The following is a 23,202-nucleotide window of genomic DNA, read 5'->3' as shown; positions in this document are numbered from 1 at the left end:
TCATATTTTTATCGACTCGTCATCGCTTCGAGTTTTGCCGCCACCTGGCTCAAATTACGTTCCGCCTCCCGGTTGCAGGGAGGCGCCGGTCAGCATGGCAGCCGCGGACCCCTTCGCGCGGTTCGTGCCGTCGACGACGCCGGCTCCCGCCCCGGAGCCGGACGCCCCGACCGTGACCCTGCGGGAGGTGATGTCCCCGCCCGCGTCCGTCCCGGAGGTTCAGACGACCGTCTCCGAGATTAGAGAGGCGCCCCCGTGCACGCTGACGGTGACGCTTGACAAGAGCTCGTACAACGCGGGGGAGACGGTGACGGGCACCGTCAAGATCGAGAACGACGTCGCCATGGTGGCTAAGGTGCGTGGTAAACCCGCCAACCCGCGTCGCCCCGACGCGCCCCGGGGTCCCCGTCAGCGACGAAAGTTGACGTTCGCGTCACCTCATCCGAGCCCGCCCCCGCTCGGCACCCCACCCACCGTCTGACCCCGTCCCGAACCCCGAACCCCCAAACTCCCCGCAGCGCGTCGAGGTGACCATCCAGGGCCGCGAGCGCGTCACCCTTCAGCGCACTCGCGTCATCCCCGAGCAGGAACTCGCCCCGTTCCACCACCTCCAGGGCAGATCCCACAAGGAGCATCACGCGCGCCTTCGCATTCATCCCAAGCCCGACGTTCGCAACCTCGTCGCCGAGCGAGAGTGGCGCGCCCGCAACGGCCACGTCAGCCAGGGTAAGTCGGTCACCATCGTCGAGGACGAGACGCAGATCGAGACGGTGTTCGCGGAGCGCCGGGTCGTGCTGCAGCTTCCGGGCGTTTCCGGCGGTGACCTACCCGCGGGGACGCGTCACGAGCCCTTCTCCGCGGTGATCCCCCGCGCGGCGCCGTCCGCGTTTTACGTCGCAGGGGGTAACTGGAGCCACGGCAAGGGATACCTCGCGGAGATCGTGTACACCGCGAGCGCGGCGATGGTCGGGCCGGAGCAGCCGCGGTCTCCAGGGGGCGGCGGCGGGACTCGGCCGACCATCGGCACGGGCCCCGCGGCGCCCGCCGTGGAGTTGGGCGACGGCGAGGCGTTGCTCGCGTCAGCCAAGCGTCATTTCCTCGTGACGCAGCAGCTCAACCCGTCGCTCAACCCGGCGATGACCGCGATGTCCGCGTCCACCACCGGCGGGTTCCAGGGCGGGTTCCAGACCTCGGGGTTGACGCCGAGCGGCGCGTCGGGCTCGGGCCCGGGCTCCGACGTCGTGCAATACGCGAACCCGCTGGCTGTGGACGCCGCGCCGAGGTTCGCGGGCCCGACGGTGAGCGGCTCGAGGCAGTTCATGACGGGCGGGAACCTGAGGGCGACCGTCACCCTCGACAGGAGCGTGTACGTACCCGGGGGGGACTCCGCGGCGGCAAAGCTGGAGGTGAACTGCTCCGCGGCGCAGGCGTGCACCATGGTCGGTTTCCACGCGGTGTGCGCGGTGAACCTCGTCGCCAACTCGCAAAAGTGGGCGCAGACGTTCGAGTTGCAGAAGGAAAGCGTCGACACCCGGCACCCGGGCTTTCCCCCCGGGTACTACGGCGAGCGTTTCCTGCCGCTTCAATTTCCCCCCGGGTGGCCCGCCACGACGCACGGAGCCCTCGTGCGGTGCAACTACGGCTTGCGCTGCGTGCTGTACCTGCCCAAGACGTTCGACATGACCCTGGACGCGCCCGTGGTCGTGGCTCCGTCGGCGTCGATGTACTCGTGCGCGAGGCCCGCCGGGGCGCCCTTCACCGGACCGGGCACGGCGCTCCCGCCGGCTCCCGACTTGCCGCCGCCGCGAATCTTCCGCCCGCTGTGGGTCGACGACGCGCTCGCGCACGCCTGCCGCGGGTGCCACAGCAGGTTCGGCGTCTTCAACCGGCGCCACCACTGCAGACAGTGCGGCCACGTCTTCTGCGTGAGATGCGCCAACGAGAAGCGCCCACTACCGAGGCTCGGGTACCGGCTTCCCCAGCGCGTGTGCGCCGGGTGCCTTCCGGAGGCGCTCCGGACGGGCGGCGCCTTCACGCCGGTGGAGGAACAGGTGGACGCGACGTACTGGCGCCAGAAGATGGCGCACCCGGGGTTGGGCCCGACGCCGCCGGTGCCCACCGCGTACGCGAGGGGAGCGGGACACGCGACGGGGGCGACGGGCGGAGACGCGGAGTTTCAGAGGGAGGCGATTTTCAGCTCAAACCTCGACGGGGGCGGCGACGGTACCGACCCCGGGGTTGACGTCGCGGGTTCGGGGGGATCGGCGGCGGCGGGCTGGGGGGCGAACCACGGGGGCGGCGGTGGTGCTATGGGCGCGGGGAACGCGGGAGGAGGTGCGGTGACGCCCCCGGCGACGCTCACGGCGGAGCTGCGGTGACGAGCGCGAGGCGTACGTTTCCACGACAATTTTTTTTCCGACGAAGGCGAAAACTAACATCGACACCCACATACACAATCACCCGCGAGCCGGCCGACGGCGCGTGGGTCAGGGTGGAGGCGCGAGTCGGGTAGCGAATCTCAGGGTGCGTCGAACGGACTAAGAGTTTTACCTACGACCCTCGCGCGACGCCGGACAGGCGGGCGACGAGAATCTCGAGCAATCGCCTCCGGACGTTCCCCCCCGCGTCCAAGTCCTCCTCGTTCATCCCCGCCGTCGCCGCCGCGACGTGTCTCCTCCACGCCACCACCGCGCTGAACGTCAGGAAAGACCCGATACACCCCCAGAACACCAGCCCGCTTCGATCGACGTCGTCCAGGAACGATCGGTTTCGCGCCGACGCGATGGACGCAAACGCGGCGGCCACCGACGGATCGTTTGGCTCCCCGTCCCCGAGACGCGAACCGTCGTTTGGTCCGTCCCCACGACGCGAACCGTCGTTTGGTCCCACCCCACCTCTCCCCACGTCCACGGCGATGGGCGCGGCGGCGTCGCGCGAGGTCCCGACGCCGCCGCCGGTGCTCGCGTCGATCCCTCCCCCGCGCCTGTTGTGGCCTCTGCCTCCGTTGAGGCCCCCCCGGACCACGGCGTCGTCGTCGTCGTCGTCCCCCGGGTGTAGCATCGAGAAGATGGCGTCGAGCTTGCGCGCCGCCTGCCCGCGCTCTCTCGACACATCTCTGACGGGCGCGGCGACCGACGGGGACGGGCGCGGGGCGAGCGCTGACGACGCCCCGGGCCCGACCCCGCCGGCCGCGGCCGATGTCAGCGAATCCTTCGGATGGATTCCGCGCGCGTCCGCTCGAAGCGCGGCGGCCGCGTCCGCCGCGCCTCCCGGCCGGAACGCGTCCTTCGCGTCCCCCGCGATGTCCCGCACCGCCTCGCTCAGCGGATCTATCCACAGCTGGCGATTCTGCTCCAGCACCACCTTCGTGCCGGCGCTGGCCTTGGCGAGGAGCCCCGGGGTCGCGTCCGCCACCTGCGCGGCGGTGGTGGCGAGCGAGTTGGTGATGCCGCGCCACACCGCGGTGGTCGTGAGCGGGGCTTGCGTGAACCCGCCGGGAGCGACGGGCCGACGGTGAAACTTGTCGGCCATCGCGTGCGACCCCGCGATCGAGACGCGAGGCGGATCCCCGCGCCCTCGACTGTGAGCGCGGCAGCGGACGGAACAATCCGTCGCTAAGAGTTACCCATCCGCGGCCTCTCGGGTGCCCAGGCAAACACCGAAACAAGATCTCACCCCGCCATCACACAACCCCCACCCCCCTTTAGGGCGACGCTTTCGATCGGTACCCCAACTCGCAGATGATCGCGACCCGCGCGATGGTATTGGCCGGGTCAGCCTCCGCGCGCTGGACCAGGGCCGGCGCGATCGCCGCATCGGCACCCCGGCGCTCGTCGACAATCACGTCGTCGAGAAGACGTGGCCGATTGCCAAACGTCGTCCCCGACACGCTCTCTCGGGTCGGCATCGTCGCCGGGGCCGCGGAACAGGAGCCCCCCGAGACGTCGTCCTCATCCGGTGAGGTCGACCCCGACGCCGAGAGCTTCAGGCGGGAGCTCAAGGCGGCACAGGAGGAGGAGGAGGACAAGGAGAGGCGCACGTACCGCGGCATCGACACGAAAGGCGGGCGGTACGGTTTCGGCGAGAACGTGGACGACGCGCTCGACGCCACCACGAATCCGGACAGTTTCCTGTTCGGCGGGTTCCTGTTCGTCATCGGGGCGGTGGTGCTGTTCCTCTTCGGGCCAAGGCCGCCCTCCGAGCTTTACTACTAGCAATCGAGTCGCAACCCACGCAGGTGGCGCTAAGTTGCTACCCTTTAGCTAGAACTTACTCATAACCGGCCTGAAGATGTCCCGCTCGCTCGCCATAGTCGTCACCGCACGCACTGGCCGCCCCCCGACCCGCGCGCGCGGGGCCGGTCGTGATGGACGCCGATTCGCAAACCTCCTCGCACGCTTCCGCGGGTGCCCTCGGATGGGCCGCGGAGAAGGCCCGGTGGCGCGATACCGTCCTCCGATGCCCGGGGCTCGGGGACCATCGCGTGGTGCTCGCGAGGGATTCGGTGGCGTGCCTGGCGTGCGCGCTGGAGCTGTACGTGTTCCTCCACCTGATGATTCGCGACGACGGGATCCCCTATTACTTCATATGGCTCACCAACTGGACCGGAATGGCCACCGTCGCGTACGCGGTGCTCCACGCGTGGGCCACGCGGCGCGCCGCGCGACTCCGAGACGACGTCGCCTACCGCGACCAGAGCGGGGTTCGCGACGACGATTCGACGCCCGTCCCGGCCGGGGTGCACGCGCTCTGGGCCCTCAAATGCATCACCCCCGTCGCGCAGCTGTTCATCACGGTGGTGTACTGGGGCGTGTTGTGGCGCCCGTGGTACGGCCCGGTCACCCCGCACAACGTCGTCGCGCACGGGGCGTTGTACGCCGTCACGCTCGTCGACTTTGCGACGCTCAACAGGTTCACGTTGGCCTCTTTCGCGGATTTGACGAATGCTTACATGTATGGGGGAGTCTACGTCTGCTTCAACGTGGTGTACACGTTCGTCCCGGGCGCCACGAACCACCGCGGGGACGAGTTCATCTACCCCATAACGGACTGGCGCTCGCGGACGCTCGTGTCGGTGGGGTTCGTAGTCGCCGCGTTCGCGATTGTGTTGCCGGCGTCGTGGTATGTCACGGTCCGACTGACAAAGTTGAGGGATTCGCGGTGGTTCCCGGTTGATGGACGGGACGGGGACGGGGACGGGGCGGAACGAACCGCCGGTGACGACGGGGACGGGGACGCACGCAGCTTCGCGTGAGTGAGCTCCTTCGCGCGGTCGTGACCCCTCCGTCTGTGTGCTGTCGTAAGATTAGCTTAGAATAGACCATGCGACGCTTAATATTGACGTCGGTCGATTGCGAATGCGTTTGCGTTTATCAATCTTTGGTTCATCTTCTCACCCCGTCAAGTCACTCACGGCGCGCGCTTGCGCTTCGCGAACGGCGACGCGCGCATCCCCATCGCGATCGCCCTGCGGCGGAGCTCCGCGCCCGGGCTGGGCTCCCGCGGCGCGTCTTGCGTGTCTCGTCCCGACTCATCGCTCGGACACCCGTGCGCGATCCGAATGGACGTTCTCGCCCGGGTCCTCGGGGTGGGCAGCGACCGGCCGGGGAGACCGGAGCAACCCCCGTCGGACGCGCGCCTCTGCTGGTGCGCGGGCTGGAGCTGGGACACGGAGACGACGGACATCGTGGGCGCCTCGGTGTTGTCCCCAAACGCGAATTTCATAGTCGCCGCCGCCGCCTCCATCTTGCGAAGCTGCCTGGAGCGATCGGCAATGGCCGCGTCGAGCCTATCAACCTCCGCCCGTCGCGACGCGAGGTGATCGTCGCCGGCGACGACGCCTCGGACGGGACTCGCGGGTAAAGGCGCGCGCGCCGCTCTGAGCGTCGCCACCTCGCGCTCGAGATCATCCTTCTCCTTTGTGACCTTGGCGAGGTCCGAGTGGAGCCGCTGCATGGTGGGGGCCAGGGTCAAGACGCTCTTGCGCCGGCTCCCGCCGCTCGGCGCGGGAACGTCATCGTTCGAAGCCTGGTGCGAAATGGAAGCCTCCAGCCCCTGCGCGCGCATCGCGTCGATGGCGCTCGCGACGCGCTTTCCAGCCTCCTCCGCCGCAGCCTTGGTGTGCTCCAACTCCCGGTGCAGGCTCCTGGATTTCCCCTCCGCCGCCTCGGCCCTCTGCAGCGCCTGCGCGTGAGCCTTGGTCATGTTCGCGAGGAGCATCTCGAGGTCACCGGCGGACCGCGGCGTCATCGCCGGGGGCACCGCCGTCGCCTCGCGGGCCCGCGCCTGCGCGTCGAGCTCCGCCCGCCGAAGCTTAACCTGCGCCTCCACCGCCTTGGCGTTGGCCTCGGCGAGGGCACGCTCGGCTCTGCGGCGGAGCGTCGATGAAGCCTCCTCGGCGTCAGCCCTCCCGCGCCGAGCCTCATCGAGCGCGGCCGCGGTGGTGCCGAGCTCTCGCTCTAGCTCGGCGACCCTGGCTTCGGCGACGCGACGCAGCTCCCCGATCTGGCCCTCGAGCTCGGAGACTCGCAGCTCCGCCTGGCGAGAGATTCGCTGAGCCTCCCCGGCGCTCCTTCGCGAGTGCTCAACCTCCTTCTCGCGCACCGCGATCGCCGCGCGGAGCGCAGCCTTGCCGTCCTCGCCGTCTTTACCCATCGCCTCCAGCCGCGCGGACATCTCCCGGCGAAGCTGCGCCGTCTCAGCCCTGGCCTCGTCCGCGTCTCTGACGGCGGATTCCAGTCTCGCCGCCGCCGCCACGCGTTCGCTCTCCATCGACGCCGTAACGGCCGTAACGGACGAATCGTACGCGGCGCGCTCGGCCCGCGCCGCCGCCTCGGCCTCGAGGACGCGCGCGTTCGCGGCGGACGCGCGCTGCTCCGCGTCCGTTAGCGCGCGGCGCGCGTCGGCGAGTTGCGAGGCGAGATCCGCCGACTCCGCCGACGCGTCGCGGACGTCAGCCTCCAATCGCTCGGCGCGTCGTCGCTGCCCCTCCGCCGCCATCATGGCCTCGCGGAGCTCACCGCGGAGCTCACCGGACTCCACCGCCGCGGCTGCCACCCGGCATCTCTCGGCGGCGGCGGCCGCGGCGGCAGCCTCCGCCTCCCTGGCCTTCCTGTCGAGCTCAGCCTTCGCCGCCATCTCCGCGGCGGATGCAGCCTCGACCTTTCCGCTCCACGCCTTCGCGGTCGCCTCCTCGAAGTCGTGCGCCCACGCGCCGTTCGCGAGCTGCTCTCTGCGCGCGATGTCGAGCTCGCTGTCCTTGAGGTTCTCGACTAAACGTCGAAGCGTGTCCGCCTCTGCGGCGTTGCACCACACGTGCTCCAACTCGTCCCGCTGCGACTGCGAGATCCTGAGCGAGCCGTGCGCGGACGCGTCGGCGGGGCCGCGGAGGCCGCATCGCGCGAGCCAGTCGCCGAATGACTCCTGCGCGCCAAAGTTCACGTCGTCGTCGTACGACATCTCCGCGTCCATCATGTCCACGGTCCGCGGGGACTGCAACCCGAGGTCCCGCATCAGCGAGGGCGCGGGGGCGATTGCGCGGGCGCGTCCCGCGGACGGCGGCGCGATCACGACAGGGGAGCCGAAGGACGACTTGGAGAGGTTTGAGCGGACTCTCGGACTTCCGCCGCCGGCCCTGCCCACCGTCGGACCCTTGAAACGGGAGTCGTTCAGGTTGATGGCGGCGAGCGGGCTGCGCACTTCGCTGGGGCTGCCGAATGATGCGTTCTTCTTCGCGGCCGCCGGGGTCTTCCTGCGCTTGGCGCTGTGGGGCGCCGGCGCCGCCGCAGGGGGCGGGGCGGGAGCATGAACGGCAAGATTTGTCGCGGCGGAAGGACCGCCGCGCGCCTGGATGCGGCCTCGTTCGATGAGGTCGCGACGACGCATCCTGCTCTGGCGCGTGCCGAACCCTTCGTTGGTTCCCCTTTGCGTTTCGGAAAATCCGAGGAAATCTGTCGAAGCCGCGTTTGAAAAAATTCGGGACGTGTCTTGGGGCGAAGCTACGCACCCTCGGGGAACCGCGATGTCGGTGCGCACAGCCTCAGGTTTCATGACAAGGTTGAATTTGACCCGCATCCACCCGCGGTCGCACTAAGTTCTACTACGTTGCAATCCCAAAATCTGAGGGGACGACAAGGCCCCCTCGCCCCCCCCAACCAAAACCCCCCACCCTCAACAACTCACTCACGTCCTCGCCTTGCTGCTGCACCTGGTGATCTCCTCCCTCAGCTTGTTGTGCAGCAGCTGAGCCAGCTTCGCGTCGCCCCCGCAGAGGTTTTGCAGCGCCAGCGGGTTCATTCGCACGATATCGCGCCCCATGAGCGATCCGGGGACGGTCACCTTGGCGGCAAACTTCTCGTTCCCGGGTTTCGCGATCCAAGCCTTGATGTTGGCGTTGCTCCACCGCACCGGCGCAATGACTCGCTCAACCTCCTTCTCGCTGACCGTCCCGTCCGCGGCCGTCTCCAGGTTCTTGCTCACGTCCTCCTTTTCCTCGTGCACGCCCTCGTTCTCTTCGCGTCCACCGATGAGCCCGACGGTTTTGAGGGTCGACACCGAGTGCTCCGTGTCCGTGGACGCCGGGGACACCGTCCCGATGACTCCGAGCCGAGCGTCGGGTCGGATGAAGCACTCCATGAGCACCCTGGTCAGGTGGCTGCTGCGGTAGGGCACGTGCACGTGCCCGTCGCCGCTGCCCTTCTGCGCCTGTAACCGCCTCTGGCGCACGCACTCCTTGAGCGCGTACAGAGACGCGTTGATCTCCGCAGTCTCCCTCCGCTGCTCCGCGGAGTGATGCATGTTATCCTCCTTGCGCTCAGAGCCGGCGCAATCCACGAGCGTGAGCCGCCCGGTGGATCCGTCGGCCAAGACGCACGTCAGACGCAGCACCGCGTGAGACCGGGACGAAGCGGCGTTGCAGTGCGTCGCCGACGTCGCCCTGCGGCTCTTGCCCGCCGCGATGATCTGCTCGAGCTCGGCGCGCGTCTTCGCCGCGGGCTCCATTGCGCTGATGAGCTGAACGTCCAGTTGCCGGTACTCCTCGGGCTTGAGCTCTTTAAACTCCTTACCCCCGGACACCCCGCCGCCGATCTCCTTGATGGAAATCTCGGTCCGCGCCGGTGACAGTAAGTCGGTGCACTTCTTCCCGGCAATCTCAAAGTACGCCACGCGCACCGCCGACGCTCCCGGAGCGCCGTCGCACCCGGCGAAGAGTTCCCTCACCGCCGATTGCTCGATGGCTTCCATGGTGAACGTCTTACCGCTGCCCGTTTGGCCGTACATGAACAGCGCGCCTATGCCACCGTTCAGGGCGCCGGTGACCATGGGGGCCGCGGCGGTCTGGTACACCTCCACGGACTCGGTTCCCTCGCCAAACGCCCGGGTCACGTCAAAGCCCGAGTGCTTGACGTACATTCGCTTGAGATCCGGGTACATCTGGCAGTTGTGCACGAAAATCTCAGTCGGCGACGCGTCCTTCTCCGCCGCCGCCGGGACGGTCACGACGTCGAACTCGCCGCGGTCAACCTCGTGCTGGAACAGCGGGCGCTTCCTGACGTACACCCGGATGGATCCGTCGCTCGCGGCGGCGGCGGCGGCGGCGGACGCCTTGGCGCTTGTCGTCGTCCCCGACCGGGGCTTGCACTTACCCGCGGCTCGCCTGTTCCTCCACCGCTGCACCGCCGCACAGAAGGGTTTGGCGTTCATACGCCGCGACTCGCGCTTGTCGAACATCTGTCGCGTGTTCTTGCCCTCCGTCTTGCCCTCCTCCTTGTTGTCCTTGGTCACCACGACGTTCTCGGCCTGGCCGGGGACACCCCCCGCGGCGACTGGCTTCTTGGGAGCCTTGTCAACCTTAGCCTCCTGCTTTTTGGCAGCCGCCGCCGCGTCGTGCGCGTCGATCATGGCGCCGGTGACCTTACCATTAGTGGCGGCGACGAAAGGAGCGGGCGCCTTGGGCGCCGCCTCCGTCTCGGCCCTGGCGGCCTGCTCCTGGAGGCGCAGGAACTCGTCGTATCCGATGACGGGTTTCTGCGTTTCCGCGTGCTCAGCCTTGACGGGGTTGGGGTTGTCGTTCTGCGCGCCCCTGCTAGCCTTGGGGGACTCGGCGACCTGGGCCTTCTTGGTCTTCGACGCCGCCGCCGTGGGAGAGGTCGCCTGAACGTGCTTCTCGACAATTTTCTGAACCATCTCCGGAGGCGGGCCCTTGGACGCCTTGGGCTTGGCGCTCAGCGGCCGCTTCTTGGGGGGCTCCGACAGCTTCGTCCGCACCGACTTGATAACCGGAGCCGCCGGGGCAGACGGCGGCTCGGTCACCGCCGGGGCAGACGGCGGCGGGACCGGTGCGTCTTCCATCGCGGCGTCGCCCCTGATGACGGCAGCCTGCTCGGCAAACCCCGCGAGCATCTGAGCCACGGCGGGGTCCGGCGTGGGCGTCGGCGGCGGCCTCGCGCTCGGAAAGCCGGCATCCATTCCGGAATGTTCAACGACGTGCACGGGGAAGTCCTCGACGGAGTGGAAGTCCTCCGCGGAATGGAACTCTTCCGTCGTCGCCGGAGACGGCGATTGGGCCTCTTCCAGACGCCTCTGGACCTCCTCGGCGACCGGGAGCTTGATCGGCTCGGCGGGAGCCGACTCCGTCGCCTTGGCTCTCCTCATCTCCGCAGCCGCGGCTTCGCGCTTCATCGCGGCATCCGCCGCGGCAGCCTCCGCGGCAGCCTTCTCCGCCTTTTCCTTCGCGGCGCGCTCCTCCGCCGCGCGCTTCTTGTACCCCGGGACGGCAGCCGCGGCGTAGGGGTCCTTCTTGGCTTTGCCCTTTGACGAATCCTTGGCTGATTTCGTCTCTACCCTCGCGCGAGCTCTGGACCCGTCATCCGCCGCGACCCTCTCGGCCGCCGCGACGGCGGAGCCCATCGACGCCTTGGCTCCACCCGCCGGCTTCTTCGCCGGGTAGGGCTTCGTTTTACCGGCGAGGGGCGGCCCCCACACCTCGGGATCGGGCGACGCGGACGGCTCGGCGACGGAGTCTGGAATCTCCTCGCCCCTGGCTCGAGCCAGGATGACCTCGGGCGCGGGGGGAACCTTGCCGAGGGCGTGAGCCTCCTCCTCCGCGCGCTTAATGAGGAGCTCCTGCTCCCAGGGCATGAGCCTGCCGGTGGGGGTCCCGGGCTCCGCGGGGGGCGAGTCGTTGCCGCGCGAGGAGGACTCCTTCTTGTCGCCGCGCGCGCCCCTCCGCTCCTTGTTGGGCTGATTGCTCTGATTGCTGCCCACGTTGACAGTCTCGCCCCACTGCCGCCGTTGCCGGGGCTTATCCGCCGCCTTGGCCCGCGCGGGCTCGACCACGGCGGGTGGTTTGAGCGTCACCTCCTCCACGACGGGCGCCGGGCCCTCCTTGGCCTCCCACCACGCGGCGGCTTCGTCGGAACCCGACCCGGTCGGCTTGGGCAACGGGTCGCTCTCGAGGCCCCTGACGGGCGCGCGAATCGCGGCGGAGGCCTCGCGCTCCGCCGCCTTCCGCTGCGCCCGGAGCTCTGTCGCGCGCTGCAGCGCCTGTTTGCGCTTCTGCGCCCAGTCAGCGGCGGCGTCGGATGCCTGCGCGGGGGGAAATCACGCGGGGTCAACGGATGGGTCCGGGCGGTGGCGAAAAACAAAGTCGGCATATGCGCGTCGCCTCGGGAGAGGGGGACGAAACATCGCGCTCGGGGCCGAGATTGAGCGGACGCGCGGGGGGCCCAAGGCCGGGTCCCGGGGGCCGCTCGACCGACGATCAAGGGACCGTGATCCACGGATATCACCGGTGACGCCTCGAGGGGCGATGGCGCCGCGCCTCCCCCCGCCCTCGCGTCGCCCGTGAGCCGAGGCGTCGGCAAAACATGTCACGGGGAGCCGCGCGAGCCACAAAGAGCCGTGCGGCCCGAGGCGGGGTCGGGGGGACGACCGCGGCGGGGACGGGGCGAGCATCGCGCGGGGCGCTCACCTTGCGTGAGCTCGGTCGTTGGACATCCGCTGGAGCGCTCACCGCTTCGGTCACTGCCGGCGCCATGGTCCCTCTGCTGGGCCTCGCGCGCGTGCGGTTCTGCGGCGACGCCGTATCGGGCACGTGCCTCTCTCGGGATCAACGGGATTATGCCGCGCGAGTTCTTTTGCATCTCTGGGGGCTTTTATCGCTCCAGTGTGAGGGCGCGCTCTCACGCCCGATGGCGTCGATCCGGGCGCGGAGGCGGGCGATGCACGTTCTGCACGAGGTATGGGCGCTCGCGAGATTGACCCGGGGATCGAGAGGCGTCGGGACCGGGTCTGGTGGGGCGACGTTCCGCGAATCGGACGGAATCCAAAAAAGCATCCTACGTGGACTCGCCATCACTCAACGCACCGTCCGGTCCACGCACTCGACGCGCGACGAGTGGTCCGGGTGGACCACCGCCGTGACTCAGCAGGATGTGGATCGCGTCCTGCGCAGGGTGAACAGGCGCATAGAGACCGGCGTCGTCGCCCTGCCCAAGGGATCGAGGTGCCTCGAGGATGACCACTCGTGGAGGGAAGCGGACGTCGAGCTCGAGCCAGACTTTACCGCGCCGTGCGCCGCGCATCAAACGACCCATCCGCGCGCGAGAGGCACGCTGGTGTTCCTCCACGGCTTCGGCGACGATGCGAAGCACTGGAGGGAGTTCACGGAGCTCCTGGTGCGGGGGATTCCCGGGGGATTCGACGTCGTGCTCCCGGCTGCGCCGAATCGCAAATTCCAAATCGCCGGCGAGCCCCTCGAGGCGACGGCGTGGTTCGAGCCCAGGATGAAGCACACGCGCGAGGGCGGGTGGGACTACGAGAGGGACATCCCTAAGGACGGATCGCCGTGGACGTGCGGGGGCATAGACGGCGCCGTGGCGTGGACGCGGCGGTTGGTGGGAGGTTTGCAGGAGGGCGGAGCGGCGCCGGGGAGCGTGCTGCTGGCGGGGTTCAGCCAGGGCGCGGGGCTGGCGCTGGCGGCCGCGGAGGACCGCCGGTCGTGGTCTCCCGCGCTGGGGGGGGTGTTATCGCTGCGCGGGTACCTGCCGAGGAGGAACAACTGGGGAGACGAAGACTTGTGGAACCCTGGGGGCGGTGACTCGCGAAGAACCGCGGGGCTCAAGCCGCCCGCCGTCTTGATGTGCCACGGCGGCGACGACCGGGTGAGCCCGAGGCGGTGGGCGGTCGAGGCTGTCGACAGGCTCCGGCGGGGCAGGTCCAGGTACGAGTCGGATTTTGACGTCGGGGTCGACGACCAGGAGCGCACCAGGGGCGAGAGGGTGGAGCTGATGGTCAGCGAGGGGGCGACGCATCAGCTCGGTCCGGATGACGTTTGGCGCGCCAGGTGGTGGATCCGCGGGATGGTCGAGGACTCCGCCAGGCGTTTGCCCTGTCACGTTCCGGGGATGCTCGTCTGACGACGCCGTCTTCATCAGTCGCCGCGGTGTTTTAACCTTATCGTGTCACCCGTCGTCGTATCAACGCGTGCTTACAAGTCCTAAAGTCTAGTCGTACAGCGGGGGGGCGTTTGGGGGCCCCGATCGCGATCACTACTTGTCCTGGGTCGGAGCCGCGACGGTCTTGTAACCGGTGTAGGCGGCGCCGGTCCCCGCGGCGGCCATCGCGGCCTTGGTGGCCACGCCTCCTCCGGCCTGGAGGGGGGGTTTCACGGGGAGGGGAGCGGTCAGCGGGGCGGGATCGCAAAAACGAAGAGGGTGCCAACCGCGACGGGGCGTCCCTGGTGCGGGGCTCGTGCGTACCTTCGCTATCGTCGCAGCCTTGGACCAGAGTGCGATGCCGCCGGCGAACATCGCCCGCATTACGGTTCCCGTGTGCAGCTGCGCCATCAGATCCGTGCGATGTAACCCGTCGGGTGCCCTGGTCATGTGGAGAAAGCCCCTCCGTTGTCCGCGGAAGAACGAGAGGCCAGCGGCGCTCGCGCCATTTCGCAGCGCAGACGGCACCGCGGTGGGGTGCACGCTTCCAGAACATGAGAGTCTCGCCGGCGCCCACCGCGCCAAAAGCGGTCTCATCTCGCGCACAGAGGCGCGTCCCGCGCACGCGCGGCGTCGTCGATCGTCGAGCGGTGCCCGTGACGCGCGCACCTCCGAGAGCCGCTACGTCATCGTCGACGGACGATAACGCCAACGCGGTCGACGGCGTCGGGTTCTCCGCCGCCGGCATGATCTTTCCGTACCACGTGGGCGCGTGGCAGGTCCTCCGCGAGCGCGGACTCATGACGCCGGACACCCCCGTCGCCGGCGCGTCCGCCGGGGCGCTCGTCGCCGCCATGCACGCGTGCGGCATCGCACCGGACGACGGCAACCGCATCCTCCTCGGGATCCTACGAGACTGCCGCGACAACGGCGTCGTCGGACGCGTCGGGGCGGTGCTGGAGAGAGCGCTCCGCGATAACCTCCCCGACGACGCCCACGTGCGCTGCTCCGGCGGTAAGCTCCACGTGTCCATCACCGCCCCGTTCCTCATCCCGCTGGACAACGCCGTCAACGACGGCAGGTCCGTGGACAGGGTCGGGTTCAACCGAGGGCCCGTCGCGCTCGACAACGAGATGGTGTCCTCGTTCGACACGAGGGACGACCTCATCGGGGCGCTCCTCGCCTCGTGCCACATACCGGTCTACTGCGGGTGGCCGGCGAGGATGTACCGGGGCAGGTACAGGGTCGACGGGGGATGGACCCGACTCACGCCGACGCCGCCGGGATCGACGCGAGCTGTGTCCGTTGCTTCCTTCCCGCTCATAGACGCGTGGTCTCAGGCCGAGGAAGGGTCCGGGACGGAGCGGGGAAACTTTTTCGCAAAGAGGGCGACGTTCTGGGAGGACTGGGGGGACCGGGACGCGCGCGGGTTGCTCATCGCGCCAGACTCGGCGGGCGGCGGCGACTGCGATCTCGATTACATGGAGCTCGGGAAGTGGGCGTTGCTGCCCCAGGACGACGAAACTTTGGAAGAGCTGGTGCGCATGGGCCGGAGGGACGCAGAGAGATGGGCCGAGCGCGGTGGGCGCGGGTGCGACCTCGCCCGCCAGGATGTGGACGACGCCGTGGCTGCGTGATGATTGATGATTCGTCTCGAGTTTTTTGTTAGCCTAAGTGTTATTGCACAAACGGAGGGTGGCCGTCCAGGGCGTCCAACGCGAACATGTCGTCGTCACCCAGCGTCCACCCCGCGACGTCCAGGTTCTCCGCTATCCTCGCGCGGTTGCTCGATCGGGGTATCACGATCTGCCCGTGCTGAATCGCCCACCGGAGGACAACCTGTGCCGGGCTCTTCCCCTTTTTCCTAGCTATTCTTTTCACGTCGGCGTGCGTCAACACCGGGTTCTCCCGGTGACCCCGCATCAGCCACTGGCTGCCCAGCGAGCTGTAGGCCTCGTATTGCCACCTCTTCGACTCGCACAGTTGCCTCGCCTCCTTATCCGCGGAGAAGATGTCGCTGTTTCTCTGCACCACGGCCGGTTCAACCCGCGCCCACTCGGCCAGCTCCCTCAACTCGTTTACGTCAAAGTTGCTCACCCCGATGCTCCGAACCTTCCCGGCACGTTGCAGCTCCTCGAGCGCCCTCCAGCTGTCCCTCCACGTCCCCTGCGGCTCCACGCCCCCGCACAAGGTCCCCCAGCACGCGGGATAGTGCAGCAAGAACAGATCCAGGTAATCGACCCCGAGGTTTGTCAGCGACGACTCGAGCATCGCTTTGGCGCGCTCCGCGCCGTGGTCGCGGGGATGCAGCTTGGAAGTGATGAAGAGCTCCTCGCGTGTCGCGCCGCCCGAGGCGAGGAACGCTCGGATCGCCTCACCCACCAGATCCTCGCGGTACCACTCGGGGGCCTGCGCCGTGTCTACGAGCCTGTATCCAGCCTGCAGCGCCCACTTTGTCGCCGTGGCGGTCATGTCCCCGAGCCCGGCGGTTCCGAATCCCACGAGAGGCATCGCGTGCCCGGAGTTTAACACGACGTTCCCGATCGCGCGGGGGTCGAGCGATCCGGTCCCGTCCGCGCCGATCGCCGGGGAATCACCGCACAGCCCGCAGCTCTCCTTGCAGCGCTCGAGCATGAACGCGGGGTTCTTCGCGCACTCCCCGCTCGAAGCCCAGCCCGCGCAGTGCTCGGCGAGATCCGAACAAGGCGAATCCTTCTCCAACGCCTCCTCGCGGACGATGTCGTGGTCGTGGTGGACGATGCGCAGGGACGGGACCATCTCCGGATTCGGGGACCGGGGCGGTGGGGGCGAGGGCGGCGGCGGCTTGTCCTCGAACGCGGAGACGTCGAACGGCTCGTCGATGACGGGCTCCGACTCGTCGGTGTCGGGCGTGTTCCCCGTCGTCTCCACCTCGGCCAATCCGGGTGCCGCTTCGTCGGGGCGATCGAACCCGAACGAGCTCTCCATCTCCTTCAGGGCCCTGTAGTGCAGGTACATGATGCACAGAGCAGCGAAGAATGCGAAGAGCCTCTTCGCGAGTTGGCGCCTCTTCATTCGCTCGGCGCCCCATCGTCCCCCCCTCATGGTTGGGCGCGCCCGACTATGGCTTTCCTGTCCTTTCCTCGAGGCAATCAGATCTGCAAGCTCACAACAAATATTACCATGCACTAGTGAGAACATCGACGGGTGCCTTCTCCCCATCGACGCGTGCAGTCTCGGTGACCCCAACCAGACCGGGGCGGCACTCCTCCTCCTCCTCCTCCTCCTCCTCCTCCTCCTCCTCCTCCTCCTCCGAGCGGGATCTCTTCGCGGGCGGCGGCGCCTCGGCAGCCGACGACCCGACCGCGTCCCAGGCATTCTTTCGCGACCCACGGTCAACCGCCCCCCCCTCGGCTTTGAGCTCGTCGACGCCGCCGTATCCGTCGTCGTCGTCGTCGTCGTCGTCCCCATCCTCGTCGTACCCGTCGTTGTCGTACCCGTCCATCGAACCACCTTCCCGTCGTTCGATGTCCATCCTTTCATCCGCCGACCTGTCCGAGGAGTACGGCTCGGGGTCTCGAAGTGCCGCCGCGTCCTCCTCCTCGTCCTCCTCCTCCTCCCGCCGCTGCCCCACACTGCCGGGCCTGCGCATGAACAACACGGTGGCGGACCCGTCGAGCTTCACCCCGCGGTGTTCAAGCCCGGGTTCGAACACCTCCGGTAATAACAGCGCGTCCCCCGATTCGTCCCACCCGTCGGGGATCCACCGCTTGCGAACCTCGGCGAGTCGCACCGTCTCCGTGACCTCATCCTCCGGATAATACACTTCGTGCGTGTTCTTCTCCGGATCAAACGCATTGACGACACCGCGGTACCACGTCTGGTCATCGTCCCAGTACACGTCGAGCCGTTTGCCCACGCAGGCCTCGCCGCGCGGGTTGGAAGCAGCCGCCCTTCGTTCGGCGCCCTCTGAGTTTTTTGCCGCTTCGGAGTGCGCCGGGTTCATACCCTCGGGCACCTCCGCGGGTCTGAGCCGTGGGGGCAACAGCATCCACCTCCAACAGGCTTTCTGCCTCGCGTCCTCCTTCGCGGCGGCGGCGGCTCGCAAAGCCTCGCGCTTGGCCGCGGCTTCCTCCTCGATCCTCCTCTTCTCCTCCTCCTCGGCGGCTTTTTGCGCGATTCGACCGGAGCGTTTGCGGTCCACGCTCTCGTACGCTTCCTTGGCGGCGCGACGCCTTTCGGCGTCCTCTAAAGCCTTCTCCTCCGCGCGTTTGGCGCGATCCTCGCGCTCAAGCGCGGCGACGTGCGGAGGCAGGTGCGTCTCGGTGAGGTACTCCCACAGCAGGTAGTCCTTGCTGTTGCGCTTGCCCCCCTTTAGCGAATCCGCAAACGCCATCGTCTCCTTGAGGCCCACGCAAACGGTCCCCCACGCGGGCTGGGTGAACGCGTTAGCCTTGGGCTTCTCCCACCGATACACGCGCAGGTCGTTGCCGCACGCGAAGTACTGCCGGTTGTCCGAGTCCACCCCGATCGGGTCCCCGTGAGCCTCGGGATGGTGCCCCTCCTCCTCCGCGTCGGCGAACGTCGCGTTGTGCACCGCCATCGCCCTGACCTCCGCGCCGCACTCGCCCTCCGGGTCGTCCTCCAGCCGTTCCTCGCCGAGTGCGTAGAGGACGTCGAGGCGTTCGCGAGGGTTCAGGTCGAAGAACGTGCGGCCGCCGTTGAACGGGTGACCGCGGACGTCATCGGCCTGGTCCGGGTAATCCGATTCGAAGTAATCCGTCTCCTCCGCGAGCGCCTCGATCTTGCGCGCCAGTCGAGCCTCCCACTCGTCGACCGCGAGCCTGTTCTTGTCCATCTCACCGCGGGGACGGACGGGAGGGTCGATCAGGCGCAGGAGGATCTGTGCAGCGGGGGAAAGGAGCGTGGGAAGGAGGGAAGCGGGTCAGGTCGAGCGCGGTTCCGGTGCCGGCTTCTGGGAATTGGTTTTGCAAAAGAACCCTAGCGGATCTCGGCCCGCGGGCGACTGGCGCACCTCCAGGGTCAGCACGTGCTTCGCGGGATCGACCAGGGATCGCTCCAGCTCGTCCCCGGTGAACGTCGGGAGCCTCAGCACGGCTCTGAACGTGTGACAGAACGAGCACAGCGCGTAGAACTTCCAGTCCGATCTGTTCCCAATGACGTGCGCCCTCGCCTCGTCGTCGAACTCCTCGAGGCCGAAGACGGAGCTGCCGTCCTGCAGCTTGGGGTAGTGCCTCGACAGGGAGTCCTCGCGCTTCGGCGCGGGAGCATCGCCCTTGTGTGTCTTCTTCGGCGGCATCGTTCCCGCTGGCGTTCCCGCCACAAAAAGTGCCGTCGAGCCGTCATCAGCCACAAACTCCTTTTACACGGAGCCCAGTCAGGTTGGAATTGAATTGGAAGTTTCACCTCTTCAAGTCATAGAACACAAAGTTACGATACGGAAACGTAATAGGTGTTATCGCTTGGTGGAAAAAGGCGCCAACAAAGGTTCCTTCCGCAATATTCCAAAGATCCAAGGGATAAGGAGCACTCCAAGAGCCGCAGCAAGGCACGGTCGGATGTCGACCGCGACCGCTCGCGGAGCAATCGGACTGGAGAGGATGTCGGCCGGCGTCGCCTCCTCCTCTGGCAGGCACGCGACCCCCGCGGTGTCCGTCCGCGGCGGGTCCCGTCGCGTCGGACCGCACAACACTAATGTTCTTTTGCGGCCCTGGGCGCGTCGCGGGAGCGTCGCGCTGGGACGGCGCGCAGTCGAGCCGAACACCACCGGCTCCGATGCGATGGTCGCGCTCGTGACGGACGGGCTCAAGACCTCCGCCAGGCCCCTCGCGGGCGACGGCAAGCGCTCGGAGCCGGGGACCCGGGAGACCGCCGCGGTGCAAAAGGCGGGCGACGACGACGCGGAGCCGAGGCTCGTGTGCTTCACCGGCGGCACCGCGTTCAACGGCGTGGTCCAGGAGCTCATGACGCTGACGAGCAGGGTCACGCACGTCATCCCGGTCTCCGACGACGGCGGATCCACCGCGGAGATCGTCCGCGTGCTCGGAGGACCCGCGGTCGGGGACCTCCGATCGCGATGCCTCCGCCTCTCGGACGAGTCAACCGCGGAGGCCAGGGCGGTGAAGGAGCTCCTCGCGCATCGACTCCACGCCACCGACTCCAAGCTCGCCAAGGAGGAGTGGTACGCCATCCAGGAGGGCGACCACGACCTGTGGAACGGCATCTCCGAGCCCTACGCGGACATAATCCGATCCTTCCTCATCTACTTCCACACGCAGATCGTCGCGTCGAAGAACCCCATCAAGTTCGACTTTGTCAACGGGTCCGTCGGGAACTTCTTCTTCGCGGGGGCTCGCATGTTCTTCAAGTCCATGGAGGCGGCCATCTTGCTCTACAGCAGGGTGTCCCGCATACCCACCGAATCCCTCGTGGTTCCCAACATCGTGCTCGACGATAACGTTCGCGTCGCGCTCGGCGCCAAGCTCGAAGACGGGACCACCATCCGGGGCCAGAACGAGATCTCCCACCCGAGCGCGGATCCCAAGCGGTTCGAGAAGGTGAAGGTGAACACCAAGACGGGCGGGATCGTGCGCGAGCTGGTGACGAAGGGCGGGGACATTCGAAGGCAGGGCAAGGCTCTCGCGGCGAGCTCCGACTTTTGGAAGCAGGTTTGGGAAGCCGGGCAGATCCCGGAGGTGAGCGCGTCGGAGTTTTGGGGGGGTTTGCAGCGATCCCAGGGTGGTTTCGAGCGCGTGAGGGACGCGGTGGCGAGTGGGGACTTTTACAGCGCTGGGCAGCTGCTCAAGTCGAGGGTCGACGACCTCTCCGTGCGGCCCCTGGCGGTTTGGGACATCGACAAGGCCACAACCGGCTACGACTCTCTGCCCTCGCCGATCAAGCGGGTGTTCTATCTGTCCACCGAGGATCCGACTTCCGTGTCGCCGGTGTACCCCAAGGTGAATCCCACGATCCTGCGGCAGCTAGACGACTGCGAAGGCGTCGTGTACGGCATGGGAAGCCTGTACACGTCCATCGTCCCGAGTCTCATCCTGGAGGGCGTCGGCGAGGCCATTGCCAAGCGAGCGGGGCCGAAGGTTCTCATCCTCAACGGCGGGCAGGACAGGGAGACCGGGGACATGTCCGCGGCTGGAGTGGTCAAGGCTGTGGTGGACGCGCTGAACCGCGCGGAGGACCCGGACCCGTCCCGACGATGCGATTTTGCCGTCAGCGACTACATCACCGACGTCGTGGCGCCCGCTGACGGGGGGATTCCTCTGGACATCGAGGAGCTCGAGGCGCTGGGCGTGAAGAATGTGATCCAGGTGGACGCGAGGCGACAGGATATTCACGGCGCGGAATACGACGTGCCGGCGCTCATCGATGCCCTGAGGCAGTGCGTGACGGTGTGAGGAGTGTATTAATCGGTATGAGGTGCTTGTTTGAACGAATGGCGAGAAGAGATTCCCATCAGCTGCTTTGAAGGCGGAGTTTGATGCGACGACGTATTCTCGTCGACGGATTCATCCCCCGTTTGTTCACGCGACGTTCGCGAACTCGATGAAGTCGCACTCTCCGTACCCGAGGTCGCTCCCCTTCTGACTCCCCATCATCGTGTCCTTCTCGCCCGGGCACTCGCTGCTCTCCGCGCCGACGATGAGCGCGCACGCCCCGACGCTAAAGTCCTCGTGAGTGAAAAACGCCGCGAGCGCCGCGCTGAAATCGCGACCAACCCCGGCCGGCGCCGCGTCGTTCCACGCCGCCGCGTCGTCCAGCAACGTCAGCGAATGTTCCACCGCGGCGAGGCACGCGTAGTCCACGTACCGCACGTACCGCCGCGAGCCTCCGGAGTCGGCGTCGTCGCGGAGGAGGGCGTCGAACGGCGGGACGAGCGCCAACGCTTCGCGGTGGACGCCTCCGGCGACGCGGGGAAGGAACGGTCGAAGCGACGCGCCGCTCGCGGCGCACGCGTCGGTCCCGGTGGCGTCGATCGACGTGTCGTTTGCGTCGATGTTGGACGCGTCGTGAAGGGCGTCGAGGTAGTTTCCCCGCACGTGCTCGAAGGAGGCGCGGACGTCTCTGGATCGCTTCGACCGGAGCGGACCGGGCGGGTACCTGCGGAACGACACCACGCGCGTGTCGTTGGCGACGCAGCCGCGCAAAATCTCCGTCTCCACCGTGCACGTGCGCTGGGGGACGATCTCGTATCGGAAGTAGAGCGCAAGCGCGGCGTCGTGCTCTTTCTCGGTCATCCCCGCGTCGCGCTCGAGGCACACAGCCAGCGCGGATGGGTCTTCGCCGCTGAGGACGAGGAAATGGTACAGCGGCACGCCGACGCAGAGGATGACGGCGACCGCGGTGGAGACCAGGTAGCCGCGGTTGGTGCATCCGTTCGGATACCTGGTGTTGAGCTCGCACCGGTCGCGGGATTTCATGGTCGTGCGCTTGGGCCCCTCTCGGCGCGCTCCTCGGTCCGATGTCCGCGCGTTTGGAACTGAACCGTCGCAAAAGGGCCTTTTCCGGTGTGCCGCGCAGCGAGCACCCGATCTGGCAGTCTGGTCGTTCGCAACGGGCGATCACAACACACGGCGAGCGGGTCCCATGGATCGATCGCTCAGAGCCGGCGCGGTGGTCCTGCGCAGGACGTGCGCACGCGCGTCGACGTCCGCGTGGACCCGCGCGTGGGTCCCGAGCGCGTCGACGCCCGCGGCAGCGGTGGCCGACGCCGCGTCCGCGCACCGAGCGAGGGAAACCCTATTTTCCTCTCCCATCCGATGGGGCTTCGCCGCGTCGCACGCCAGGGGCGTGCACGGTTCCGCGGCGAGGTTCGTGGATGAGCGATTCACGCCGGTGCTGGAGACGCCGGAGATGGACGCCGAGTACGAGAAGCTCGCCGAGGAGATCAGGCGGTCCCCCAAGAAGCGGCAGCGATTCCTCTTGCTCGAAGCCTTGAGGGGCACGAGGCTCAAGCCCCTCATCGCGGCTGAGCACGAGCTGCTCAAGGAGGAGGGCGCCTACAAACCTCGCGCGCTGAAGACGCGCGTCATCGACGTCAATCGCACGTGCAAGGTGACCAAGGGAGGCGGGCTGATGAACTTCACGGCGCTCGTGGTGGTGGGCAACGGCGACGGCGTGGTGGGCTTTGCGACGGGCAAAGGGAAGGACGTGGCCATGGCAGTCGAGAAGGCGTACTCGCGCGCGTCCAGATCGTTGGTGTACATCGAGCGATTCGAGAACTCCACCATCTTTCACGAGCAGGAGGCGAAGCACTGCAAGACCAAGATCGTGCTCATGCCGGCGAAGGCGGGGACTGGGCTTCGGTGCAACCAAATCGTGGAGAGCATCTGCGAGAGTGAGTGCGACCCGCGCGAACGTTCGACCCGACCCGTTACGCCCCGAAACTTCGCGCCCGTTTCGCAGCCTAAACCCGACCAACACACCGTTCAAACCCCACGATCACTCCGCGAGACTGACATACTTACCGACCAACCCCTCCCCCCCCACCGACAGTGGCTGGCATCACCGACGTGAGGGCGAAGGTCATTGGCAGCCATCACCCGCACAACACGGTGCGCGCTTGTTTCGAGGCGCTGGAGAGGATCAAGTCTCCCGCGGACGTGGCAGCGGCGAGAGGAGCCACGGTGTACCGGATCTAGAACTAGTCGTTGTCATCTTCACACACTTTAGCCACGCACGCGTCTTCATCCTCACCCACTACGTCTAGAACACAACAACAGATCTCTTCATCGAACGAACAGTGTCGGGCGGC

At 67.6% G+C, this 23,202-nt stretch overlaps 13 protein-coding genes across 13 annotated transcripts; 7 read left to right on the top strand and 6 right to left on the bottom strand.

Annotated features, from left to right (window-relative positions):
• Nucleotides 1-94: 94 nt before the first annotated feature.
• Nucleotides 95-2,433, top strand: MICPUN_55918 (FYVE zinc finger protein; the record flags this gene model as incomplete). Its single annotated transcript, XM_002500135.1, has 2 exons — nucleotides 95-355; nucleotides 519-2,433. The coding sequence occupies 2 exons, from the start codon at nucleotides 95-97 to the stop codon at nucleotides 2,376-2,378; spliced, it is 2,121 nt and encodes a 706-aa protein (XP_002500181.1). The 3' UTR covers nucleotides 2,379-2,433.
• A 1,265-nt stretch (nucleotides 2,434-3,698) lies between these two features.
• MICPUN_107694 (predicted protein) lies at nucleotides 3,699-4,287 on the top strand. The gene has a single exon (XM_002500134.1). It carries the CDS (start codon nucleotides 3,759-3,761, stop codon nucleotides 4,212-4,214), a length of 456 nt encoding a protein of 151 aa, XP_002500180.1. The 5' UTR covers nucleotides 3,699-3,758; the 3' UTR covers nucleotides 4,215-4,287.
• Nucleotides 4,288-4,366: 79 nt separating this feature from the next.
• Nucleotides 4,367-5,254, top strand: MICPUN_55921 (predicted protein; the record flags this gene model as incomplete). The annotated part of the gene is made up of 1 exon (XM_002500133.1): nucleotides 4,367-5,254. The coding sequence occupies one exon, from the start codon at nucleotides 4,367-4,369 to the stop codon at nucleotides 5,252-5,254; it is 888 nt and encodes a 295-aa protein (XP_002500179.1).
• Nucleotides 5,255-5,409: 155 nt separating this feature from the next.
• Nucleotides 5,410-7,884, bottom strand: MICPUN_113696 (I/LWEQ domain protein; the record flags this gene model as incomplete). The annotated part of the gene is made up of 1 exon (XM_002499651.1): nucleotides 5,410-7,884. The coding sequence occupies one exon, from the start codon at nucleotides 7,882-7,884 to the stop codon at nucleotides 5,410-5,412; it is 2,475 nt and encodes an 824-aa protein (XP_002499697.1).
• A 138-nt stretch (nucleotides 7,885-8,022) lies between these two features.
• MICPUN_113698 (kinesin motor domain) lies at nucleotides 8,023-12,037 on the bottom strand (the record flags this gene model as incomplete). The annotated part of the gene is made up of 2 exons (XM_002499650.1): nucleotides 8,023-11,586; nucleotides 11,972-12,037. The coding sequence occupies 2 exons, from the start codon at nucleotides 12,035-12,037 to the stop codon at nucleotides 8,182-8,184; spliced, it is 3,471 nt and encodes a 1,156-aa protein (XP_002499696.1). The 3' UTR covers nucleotides 8,023-8,181.
• A 154-nt stretch (nucleotides 12,038-12,191) lies between these two features.
• On the top strand, nucleotides 12,192-13,418 carry MICPUN_55923 (predicted protein; the record flags this gene model as incomplete). Its single annotated transcript, XM_002500132.1, has 1 exon — nucleotides 12,192-13,418. The coding sequence occupies one exon, from the start codon at nucleotides 12,192-12,194 to the stop codon at nucleotides 13,416-13,418; it is 1,227 nt and encodes a 408-aa protein (XP_002500178.1).
• A 129-nt stretch (nucleotides 13,419-13,547) lies between these two features.
• Nucleotides 13,548-13,847, bottom strand: MICPUN_55924 (predicted protein; the record flags this gene model as incomplete). Its single annotated transcript, XM_002499649.1, has 1 exon — nucleotides 13,548-13,847. One exon carries the CDS (start codon nucleotides 13,845-13,847, stop codon nucleotides 13,551-13,553), a length of 297 nt encoding a protein of 98 aa, XP_002499695.1. The 3' UTR covers nucleotides 13,548-13,550.
• A 143-nt stretch (nucleotides 13,848-13,990) lies between these two features.
• MICPUN_55925 (predicted protein) lies at nucleotides 13,991-15,073 on the top strand (the record flags this gene model as incomplete). Its single annotated transcript, XM_002500131.1, has 1 exon — nucleotides 13,991-15,073. One exon carries the CDS (start codon nucleotides 13,991-13,993, stop codon nucleotides 15,071-15,073), a length of 1,083 nt encoding a protein of 360 aa, XP_002500177.1.
• A 40-nt stretch (nucleotides 15,074-15,113) lies between these two features.
• Nucleotides 15,114-16,070, bottom strand: MICPUN_78991 (predicted protein; the record flags this gene model as incomplete). Its single annotated transcript, XM_002499648.1, has 1 exon — nucleotides 15,114-16,070. The coding sequence occupies one exon, from the start codon at nucleotides 16,068-16,070 to the stop codon at nucleotides 15,114-15,116; it is 957 nt and encodes a 318-aa protein (XP_002499694.1).
• Nucleotides 16,071-16,593: 523 nt separating this feature from the next.
• MICPUN_55927 (predicted protein) lies at nucleotides 16,594-18,735 on the bottom strand (the record flags this gene model as incomplete). The annotated part of the gene is made up of 2 exons (XM_002499647.1): nucleotides 16,594-18,318; nucleotides 18,451-18,735. The coding sequence occupies 2 exons, from the start codon at nucleotides 18,733-18,735 to the stop codon at nucleotides 16,594-16,596; spliced, it is 2,010 nt and encodes a 669-aa protein (XP_002499693.1).
• Nucleotides 18,736-19,216: 481 nt separating this feature from the next.
• On the top strand, nucleotides 19,217-20,845 carry MICPUN_78865 (predicted protein; the record flags this gene model as incomplete). Its single annotated transcript, XM_002500130.1, has 2 exons — nucleotides 19,217-19,993; nucleotides 20,297-20,845. 2 exons carry the CDS (start codon nucleotides 19,217-19,219, stop codon nucleotides 20,843-20,845), a joined length of 1,326 nt encoding a protein of 441 aa, XP_002500176.1.
• Nucleotides 20,846-20,971: 126 nt separating this feature from the next.
• MICPUN_55929 (predicted protein) lies at nucleotides 20,972-21,868 on the bottom strand (the record flags this gene model as incomplete). The annotated part of the gene is made up of 1 exon (XM_002499646.1): nucleotides 20,972-21,868. One exon carries the CDS (start codon nucleotides 21,866-21,868, stop codon nucleotides 20,972-20,974), a length of 897 nt encoding a protein of 298 aa, XP_002499692.1.
• A 166-nt stretch (nucleotides 21,869-22,034) lies between these two features.
• On the top strand, nucleotides 22,035-23,122 carry MICPUN_55930 (ribosomal protein S5; the record flags this gene model as incomplete). Its single annotated transcript, XM_002500129.1, has 2 exons — nucleotides 22,035-22,785; nucleotides 22,944-23,122. The coding sequence occupies 2 exons, from the start codon at nucleotides 22,035-22,037 to the stop codon at nucleotides 23,087-23,089; spliced, it is 897 nt and encodes a 298-aa protein (XP_002500175.1). The 3' UTR covers nucleotides 23,090-23,122.
• Nucleotides 23,123-23,202: the final 80 nt, after the last annotated feature.

Source organism: Micromonas commoda, chromosome 2 (genome assembly GCF_000090985.2).
Source record: "Micromonas commoda chromosome 2, complete sequence".
NCBI lineage: Eukaryota > Viridiplantae > Chlorophyta > Mamiellophyceae > Mamiellales > Mamiellaceae > Micromonas > Micromonas commoda.
This window is presented reverse-complemented; position numbering and strand designations above follow the sequence as displayed.